Here is a 10,298-nt window from a genome sequence, read left to right on the forward strand (position 1 = left end):
GTCAGACTTGATATAATGGTTAATGGAATGATTTAGAAATGTTCTGTACAAACTATACATTGTTCACCCTTTATTTAAAAAACAAACAAACATTGAAATCAGTTGAAATTGTGCGTTTTTATTTTATAATTTGCAACAGTAAGATGTAGAGTCATAAAGTGTGATGTTAAATGTAGGACCTCAATATGCTAAAGGACAAAAGGTCACATGATTCAAGGCGCGCTCTGAATGACCTCTCATCCTTCAGTGGGCAAAACCAAAAACTAAGACAACGTCAAAATAGGATAATATTACAAGGTACTCTACAAAAGGTTGGGAGTTCATGAGTTGAAGGTAACAGGGACCATTTAGATCTTTCCGGGAAAGCTTCCATCATCAATCTGTCCATCCCATTTCTCCACCTGAATAAAGGAAAAACAAACAAAGACAAGAACACATTGCATTTCAAATATAATTCTAACAGCACATCATATTTTAACAGATTTACAGTTACCGCTTGTGTCTTGTTCCATGAAAGTAAAGGAAAGAGTAAAAATACACAGAATCTTATACACAGAAGCACGTTGCTGTGGCATGACTGGTTTTCATTGGCACCTCCAGTAATGGCAGTAACTGGCAGATGAGTTGAGCAGCTATAATGATATAATTGAGACAACATCCTAAATAAATATCCTAATTTAGTAAAAAATAATAAAAAAAATAAAAAAAATTAGCTATCAAACATTTACAAATCTGTAATATTTTTCAAACATGTCATTTGTGGCACATCTGTATTTGAGTGGCATGCGTGCAATATAAATAGGGTAACACCAGTGTAACTGTATGTTGTTCCATTCAAGGAAATTAATCTATCATTTGTCACTATGAAAACCACATTAAGTCACATCCGTTAATGTAACCCATGATAAATAGTATAAGCGTAACATTGGCCAGCACAAGACAAACCAAAAACTTGCGAAAGTTCTTGTGAGTTTCTTTGTGAGTTAGACAGCAACAAAAATTAATCAGTTTAATACTAATCTGAATATACATTAGTGTTAATTTTATCACCTATTGTTAATTTAGTCTTAGTCTTGTGCTAAATGTCCTTGTTAGTTTTAGTCATATTTAGTCATTCACATATCTTTTTTTAGTTAGTCACGTTTTAGTCGACTAATAGTCTTGTCATTTTAGTCTAGTTTTAGTCAAAAGAAAACTTGACTAAGAAATATCGAGTTTTAGTTAAAACATTTTAGTCTTTTTTTACATAAATTATGTCTGAGATTATTTCTAATACCAGTCAAATAGTGTTTCACACATCCTAAATATTGGTTAAATGTCAATTACCAAACAAAATACACTTGATGAATGATTTTTGTTGAATGCAAAATGCAACTTTATTAAATGTATCGATTTCGATCAGTATCAAAACATATATATATATATATATATATATATATATATAGCCTACTGAATATATAAGGGAAAGCAAGTTTGTCTTTTTAAGCACTATTTTAAAGTGTTTCTTAGGTTAAATTATATTTGCTTCCATTCATTAATATTCACTTGTGTGTGCTTATAGAAGTATAATAAAGGATGCAAGGAATTAATGTTTTAAAATTTTACATTTAAGGAAATCTAGTCTAGATACATGTATATTTATTTATTAAAGAGCCAAGTGGGTAAACCATGGGATTATAATTGAAAATTGTAATATTTCCAGCCACAAAATGACTCTAAATTTGCCTCTTTGCATTGGAATTCTTTATTTTAACCATAAAGGGTTAGTTTACCCAAAAATTGAATTGACGTCATTAACAACTCACCCTAATATCGTTCCACACCTGTAAGACCTCCGTTCATCTTCAGACACAAGATATTTTATATTTTAGTCCCAGAGCATATGCAGTCTATGCACACTTTACTGTCCATGTCCAGAAAGGGAATAAAAACATCATCAAAGTAGTCCATATGTGACATCAGTTGGTTGATTAGAATCTCTTGAAGCATCGAAAATACATTTTGGTCCAAAAATATCAAAAACTACGACTTTATTCAGCATTGTCTTCTCTTCCGTGTTCCTCAAATAAAGATTCAAACGGCCATAAATCAGTGAATCGATCAATGATTCGGATAGCCAATGTCACATGATTTCAGTAGTTTGACACGCGATCCAAACTGCTAAAATCACGAGACATTGGAGATGTAATTAATAAAATGTGAATTCTAATTAAAAAAAACTGATATCACATATGGACTACTTTGATGTTTTTATTCCCTTTCTGGACATGGCCAGTAAAGTGTGCATAGACTGCATATGCTCTGGGACTAAAATATAAAATATCTTAAACTGTGTTCCGAAGATGAACGGAGGTCTTACGGTGAGGAACGACATTAGGGTGAGTCATTAATGACATCAATTTCATTTTTGGGTGAACTTATTTGGGTGAACTTACTAATAGTAATATAAATAATAAATATATTAGAAAAGAAACATATTTTAAGAGCTCATTAATGGACCATAATCATTGCAAAAATAGTTTACTACCAAAAGATCTCATCAAAATGTTCATGACTGTCTATTCAAATGTATTGACAGCGCTGGCTTGAGCTCCATGAGCCATGTGACCGCGTGCACCGCAGGGAGGTGAACGCAAGTCGCCACTCTGTTATTCAACAGCTCTGGCATTAACTATTATGCCACATTAGTGCCAAAACGCTATTTATTGTTTAAATTTCATATTAAAACTTTACAAATTTGGCATGAGATTTATTTGGCCAGAGTGAGAGAGAGTCAGAGCTTGAAAGCGTTTGACTCACGCAAAATGTGTGACAGACGGCAACTGTTTTCCTGCTCCATGTAGTTTTGTGTTGCAGCCACAGGATGGCAGCGACAGAAGACTGAGACGAGACCTGTACTTGAGCAACAGCAGCATGAACTCATTCAGAATATTTTGAAGGCATATCAGCTGAATATTCTCTCTCGTGATGAAAAATTAGAGACGATTGTTGACGTAAATGAAGAGAGATTTTATCTTGGTTTTTATTTTATGCGAAACATTTTAGTCTCCTCCTTTTTTGTCAACAATAATGCATGTTAATTTAGTCTTAGTCAGCGTTTTTGGACATTGGTGCAGTCTCGTCATCGTCTCGTCTTAGTCATGGAAAAAAGGGTTGTTGACGAACATATTTTGTCTCGTCTGATGAAATTAACGCTAATATACACACTTGTCTGGCTATCACCAGACCAAGCTCAATTTAAGATTGAACATTGGTCTGGGGAGTCTGCTCTGTAGTTTTACTGCACAAGAGGCGTGATCAATGAGCATAATATAAATGACTCCGTATGCAATTGGATAGTCTTTCAACCAATCAGACCAATGATCCGGGTGACGTATTTGCAAAGCCGTTTGGTCGGTAATAAGGCAAACATCATTTTGTAGGAATTGTTCCATGGCAAGTTTTTCTGTTTTCAAAGAAAACCTTGCCTTTGAAATCTTTTAAAACAGCAGCGACAGTAGGGCTGTCAAAATTGCTCAAAAAATATTCCCTCTAAAACAAAGACGAATATTCGAACTATTCGAACATCTGGTTGCGCATTTTGTCAATAACAGGACAAATTAATACAAAGAGACATAACTACTTGTATATGTTGTCTATTTAAGTTTATACATATATGACAACATATTACTTACACAAAACAAGTAAATTAACTAATGGCCAAGACCGCAAAGTGCAGACCCCCCCTCTCGCTCTCTCTGCGGATAACGGTTTAAATGAACAAACTTTGAGTGCTGATCAAGAGTTTTGTACAAGCAATTTAAGGTCGCGAGACTCGAGACTCTTGTCCCAAATATAGCAGGCTTTATTCAGTGATTGAAACAAATATTATTAATATTAGTTGAAGTTTTACAGCATATTGAACGCTCCGAGCGAGCTCTGCTGTGCTAAACATGGAACTTTTCCTTGACATGAAACGGTAAATAATCACACCAATGAAAGCAGTGCATTTATCCTTTATTCATGCAATATCTATTCAGTCAGTACAGTAGCCTACACTTTAGTGTTTCTGTTTAATGTTAAATAAAATGAGGCATGGTATGCTAACTGTATCTTACATAGCTTGCATATAACTATCTATCTCGCGGCTCAACAATTTTACCTCCTACCGACCCAAATCCAAAACTGCCATCTTCACTGCAAGACGCGTCGATTTTCAGCATGACGCTGTGACCTGTCCCTGAACCCCCATGAGCGTGCACTCACTCGCAAAGCAGACAGCCACGCCTCTATGGTGTCCCCCCCCCCACTTTTTTATTTGTATTAGAATATTAATTTTTGCCTTCGAAATTCGCTTTTTAAAAACCATTCAAATATATATTAGAATTTAGAATATTCATTGACAGCCCTAAGCGACAGCGGCATCAACTGTTTGCAGCGCTTTGGTGGCCACCATATTCAATGTCAACAAAAAGCTGCTTGCCATCTCTTCTCTATCATCATCGTATTAAACAAGGCCGATTAAAGCCACCAGCAGGATAAGTCAGTCTGTGATTGGTTCCCGCAAAAGTGTAACAGAAGCAGGATAAATTAATGTACAGGTTTCTAGACTGAGCTGCAGGGTAAAATCAAATTACTGGCAGCAGATCAGGCTGGGTTTACCTAGTATATATACATACACTATGTTGCCAAAAGTTGGGACGCCTGCCTTTACATGCACATGAACTTTAAAGACATCCCGTTCTTAATCTGTAGGGTTTAATGTAAGGCTTTCCACAAGGTTTAGGAGTGTGTTTATGAGAATTTTTGACCATTCTTCTAGAAGCGCATGCGTGAGGTCAGGGACTGATGTTGGATGAGAAGGCCTGGCTCACATTCTCCGCTCTTATTCATCACAAAGGTGTTCTATCGGGTTGAGGTCAGGGCTCTGTGCAGACCAGTCAAGTTCCTCCACACCAACTGCCAAACCCAGAGAACTGTGATTCGTCACTCCAGAGAAAACGTCTCCTCTGCTCTAGAGTCCAGTGTCAGCGTTCTTCACACCACTGCATCCATTGCTTTTCATTGCACTTGGTGATGCAAGGCTTGGATGCAGCTGCTCGGCCATGGAAAACTATTCTATGAAGCTTTTTACACACTTTTCTTAAGCTAATCTGAAGGCCACATGAAGTTTGGGGGTCTGTAGCTATGACTGCAGAAAGTTGGCGACTAACGCACTATGTGCCTCAGCATTAGCTGACCCCACTCTGATTTTAAGTGGCTTTCTAATTGATGGCTAAGTTGCTGTTTTTCCCAGTTGCTTCCACTGTGTGGAATATTTAGAAGTAGGGTTGGGCATCGAGAACCGGTTCCAACTTGGAACCGTTTAAAAAATAACGATTCCATTGGAATCGTTTAGAAAATTTGTTTTCGGTTCCGATCATCGGTTCCAAACGCGCAAGTTTTGGTTTCCATGGCCACCTGATTTCCGGTGCTTGCGCGCCCGCTTGTTCTTTTAGCCATGGAAGCCCGGTAATCGGCTCTGAAGTGTGACTTTATTTCACTTTTAAAAAGCCTGGGTCGGCACAGTGCAACTAGTGTTGTCAAAAATATTGATACTGAAATATCTGAAAAGATACGATAGCCTGCTCAGTTTCTACAGTATCGATCCCAGCTGCACTCCTCTCCTCTCCTCTCTGACCGACAGCGAGTTGACGCGCAGCCGCATATTCTCACTCAGCCCGGTTAACCCTCTGAACACGCCGAACGCGTGTTCTGCTGGACTTTTCCTTACGACAGCGTGTTAGTGTGTGTGATCGGTCTGAATTTCGCGTGGGATTGCACATAATTCTACGAATCCCTCAGATTTCGCGCTCACATCTGAAGCGCACACACACACACACACACACATACCGTAATAAAGCCCCCTCTGACATGCAAGTGAAAATATTTGCTCTTTTTTCCATCTTATTATTAGTCAAATCCAATCAACCAAATTGTCAGTGCACATTTTGAAGAGTATTAATGTAAACACCGTCGTAAACTGTGAAGGAAGAAATGAAGAATGAGTAACAGGAACAGTGTTCAGGATCCATGAGTGCGGCAGTTCTTAAAGGGACAGCAGTCATTTGTTATTCAAAGTCAAACTACAAAAAGACAAACGATCACACTGCTCTTGACTGATCAATGTGTGTAACTTTAATGGTTTTATATGAAACTATTTAATTTTTTGCAAAAAAAACATTATCCAATATTATTTTAAATTTAATTAGCCACTTTGCGTTTCTTACTTGAATGTTAGACCTACCTGAAAAAATAAAGCAGTCTATTTCATTTATATCTTTTATTCTATTTTATTTATTTGTGCTATTTTTTGTAATATGTTTATTTGTTCTTATTTAATTACTGTTTAGTCGTCTTTTTAAATTCAATTTACCATTCGAAATCAAGCTTACTTGTGCTGTGTGTAAGCTATTGCAACACAATTACCCCATTGTAAAAAATACATTGAGTTAGCAAATATTTATGAGAGAATTTTAATAGTAATTGATCAATGTTTATATAGGAGAAAAAGCTTAAAAACTTTATCATATGAAGTGATCTCTTCAGAAGAACTTTTTGATTGCCTAGACTTTCAAAAGACAGACAAAAAAAAAAAAAATATATATATATATATATAAAAATATCTAATTGACAGCATATGCAGCGTTTTTACATGAAAACTCGTGTGATCGCGGCCGGCTCGCGGTGCAAACAGCCGTGCCGTGTACCAGCTGATTTGATGCGATGATCAAATTAAATGACTCGTAGCGTCTGCAATATCTCACGACCTTCCGAGTGTCTGAATTCGCACAGTGTACGCCTGCCTTAACACGCATGAATTCACTGAGCTCCTGAGTGACAAATTCTTGCAGTCTGCATGCCTAGTGCTTGATTTAGAACACCTGTGGCAATGGAAGTGATTGGAATTTAGTGATTTGAAGGAGTGTCCCAATACTTTTGGCAATATAGTGTATAATTTAATATATGGTTTGTGGTTCTCATCAATAATTTTAAAATTTTACAAATATTTTGTCATAAGAAAAAAACATTTTTAACAATATGCTCATGCATTATTTCTAGAGATGCCTAAAAGTTTTGATAAAGTATTTGACTTACTATAACCACTTAGACATCTATAGACATCCAGTTTAATATATCATCTACAGACCTACATCACTCTGCTTTGTGAAGAGCCAGTGTCAAGGTCCAGCACACTTCTGGATGGTTGGTGGCAGTTTTCGGAATGGTAGGTCACTTTATAATTGTGTGTGTCATTTTCTCTCATGGTAGTTTACTATATGAAATACCTGATTGGTAAGTGTCCATTTGTGATGGCACAACACTGCTGGTTTCACCTTTTTTAAAGCTACACTGTGCGATATTTTCCCCCATCTAGCGGTGTAAAGCTATATGACCATGCAGTGAATATTAGTTTCTGAGATTATCATGGCAATCCCCCTCTTCACATTCGACACGGTGCCATCGAGTGGTAAAACGTGGAAGGTGAAGCTTGAATTTATGGGTATGTCCGTCTTTGGCTAATGTACTTTCAAGATCGAGGAGCAACATGGCGACCGGCATTCGAACCCCTCACCCGTATGTATTTTCAATGGCATATTATAACCTTACGAGAATGCTTTATTACTTGAAAGAAGTAAATATACATTAATGAGCACATCTTTTTGAAAGAACTAAGTGTTTTTAGCTGAGAATAAACTAAAAAAGTTACACAGTGTAGCTTTAATAAGTTGTGGCCACCTATCTAAAGTGTCTATATTCATTTAGAATTCCAAATGACACAGCTGAACTCTCAACCCTAAGCAAAAAAAAAAAAAAAAAATGTGTTGAGTTATCAAAACAAGTGTGTATACATAAAAAAGACTTTGGTGGCTTGTTGATGCCACAAAAAAAAGGAAATTTCCTAAGAAATTTCTCTTTCCTAAGAGGTAGAGTGATTTATTTTAATGAAACGCACACTGCTGAATGTGTATTACATAAATGGCTCAGTCTGAATTTCATATTTATTACAGTGTTATATTGTAATTATTCAGACATAAGCATTTTCAGTAGAAGAGACTCACCCAGCTCATTGGACACAGGCTCTTGTAGACTCTCTGATACCATTCGCAGGGAGAAGTTTCCTGCCCTTTGCTTGACAAAGCCTTATTACACCTGTGGAAGTCTGACAGAAAGAAAGAACATTAAGTAAGCTGCAAAAATTAATAATGCCAAACAATTAATAATTTTTTAAAGTGCATAACTTCAGAGGTTTGATACAACATGGCACTAGACTAACAATAAGCAGCGACAGTATTTTTCTACTAAAATCCCAGCTTTACCACTAATGTGACCTTGAATATAACAAGTCCAGGCTGTCCCAAGGGAACTATTTGTGAGATCAGTATACTATTAATAAATCAGTTGAAAAGCATCCAAGCCTTGTATTCATTTTGATGTTGTACAGGCTTGTGTGTAAACAATTCTCGCTTTTATAAATAAAAAAAAGAAGCATAATAGATAGATAAAGATGCTTATAGATATAATAGCTCCCCAAAGTTTGAAAGAACTTGTCATTTTTTTGTGTACAGATATGGATAACGTAATAATTTCTACTGTACTTACCGAGGTAATTTTGGAAACAGTTTCGTGTCTGATTGGTGTTTGGAAAACGGGCATCGAACGGAGCCGTTCTGTAGTTCTTGATCTTGTCCTCAATAACATCAGCCATCTTCAGTCAAAGATAATAGGTCTGCATGACAAACATTCACAGATCAACAACATTATCAAAGTAGTCTAATTAAAGTGCATCATGGGGCTTTAGCTGCTCTAATTTCGTAGTTGGGACAGTGTAATAAAAAAACCGAGTGACTGACGCCAGCCAGTCTCAAATACGAAGCATACAATTGACTTGTTATACTATATCGAGCTCTTTTAAATGTCAAAAAGTAAATTTAAATAATAGTTAAATAGCAAACACGTAAAATAGGTTTAACCCCAGATATATTAACTCAAGCGACATAACCTTGGTGCAACCGGCTTAAGTAGCCCGCTTGCTAACTCGCTATCTAAACTCAAATGAACCGTTCTCGTAAAGCGCCCGTTAATATTTCACAATTTTACAATAGAATAAACCTGAATCATTTCAACAAACCTTGCACAAGATAAACAATTACACGCCAACTCAGACTAAAAAGATATAAACATTGAGGCCTACCTCTTACTGTGCCCTTATAGTAACGTCCTCTCGAAAGACTTTCTAAGCGCACTGAATTATGGGAAGTCAAAGTATGTGGGAGGAGCTTGAGGATGAGGCAAGTCGGGGCTTATAAGACATTTTTACCATGATTTTTACACACTTTATTTATGTACGTTTCTGTTGTGTTTATTTTAATCTTCAGATGAAATATCCTCCTTGGACCCAGTAATAGACTTTTGCCCACTGACTGTAGTGGACATTATAGTAGGCTACATTTCTCTGACATCATACACGTTGTGTAAAGAGAATGCTTGTAAACAAAAATGTTTGGAGGTTTCACCAGGACAACAACAACTTCTTGGTCTTTAAAAACAGACATTAATGTTTAGCACTCTTATGAAAATATGATAATATTTTGTAATTTTAATTTAAATCTGATTAATTTTTTAATTTTGTAGACTAATAAATAATCATCTCAGGAAAATGTTAAGGGGTTTCTAATCAAAATGACTTTCTTTTACAAAACAGGGCATTGATTTCATGAATGTCCAATGTAGTGGATGCCAGGACTTAATCAGGTTTATCAGGCATTTTAGAGACACAACAAGTGAATAGGGAAATAAATTACATAATGTTCCTGTGAAATGTTAGAATATATTATGCTGATGTTGCCAACTATTACTCACATTCTTACCCTTCTATTTTCATTACATTCTGCGCCAAGAACACATTCTGCAAATTAGATACAGTGTATTACATTGGACAGGAAAAAACAAATATAAATAAAATTTATTATTATTATTATTTGTATTAAATATGGCCATTTTACCCAAACTATTGCATAAAGTAAGATGGTATATAAATGCATTCCATTATACCTTTCATTACATAGTTCAGAATCATCTTTCAACAAAGTTTGTTTTAAAAAAACAACAACCTGAAACCTAAAAATTGATTGGTAAATTAAAAATAAATCCCATTGTATTTGCCTATACATGCAATTTCATGTCATTTTATTTTTTAAACAACTGAGTCCTGGTGTCAGTTACAGAGGACAAATAGCCTAACATTTGAATAAAAATAAAAAATAGAAAAAGTAAAT

At 35.8% G+C, this 10,298-nt stretch overlaps 1 protein-coding gene across 1 annotated transcript; it reads right to left on the reverse strand.

Annotated features, from left to right (window-relative positions):
• Positions 1–98: 98 nt before the first annotated feature.
• On the reverse strand, positions 99–9,313 carry cox6b2 (cytochrome c oxidase subunit 6B2). The gene is made up of 4 exons (XM_067448953.1): positions 9,215–9,313; positions 8,623–8,749; positions 8,082–8,182; positions 99–401 (listed from the first exon to the last, which is right to left on the reverse strand). Exons 2-4 carry the CDS (start codon positions 8,726–8,728, stop codon positions 348–350), a joined length of 261 nt encoding a protein of 86 aa, XP_067305054.1. The 5' UTR covers positions 8,729–8,749; positions 9,215–9,313; the 3' UTR covers positions 99–347.
• Between the last annotated feature and the right edge of the window lie 985 nt (positions 9,314–10,298).

This window comes from Pseudorasbora parva, chromosome 7 (genome assembly GCF_024679245.1).
Source record: "Pseudorasbora parva isolate DD20220531a chromosome 7, ASM2467924v1, whole genome shotgun sequence".
Taxonomy (NCBI): domain Eukaryota; kingdom Metazoa; phylum Chordata; class Actinopteri; order Cypriniformes; family Gobionidae; genus Pseudorasbora; species Pseudorasbora parva.

Excerpts from the sequence above, each read along its gene's own strand:
- cox6b2 (XM_067448953.1), bottom strand. The coding sequence starts at position 8,728 with ATGGCTGATGTTATTGAGGACAAGATCAAGAACTACAGAACGGCTCCG. Across the intron at positions 8,183-8,622 it reads CTGTTTCCAAAATTACCTCG|ACTTCCACAGGTGTAATAAG; the intron begins GTAAGTACAGTA and ends TCTTTCTGTCAG. Across the intron at positions 402-8,081 it reads GCCTGTGTCCAATGAGCTGG|GTGGAGAAATGGGATGGACA; the intron begins GTGAGTCTCTTC and ends TCCTTTATTCAG.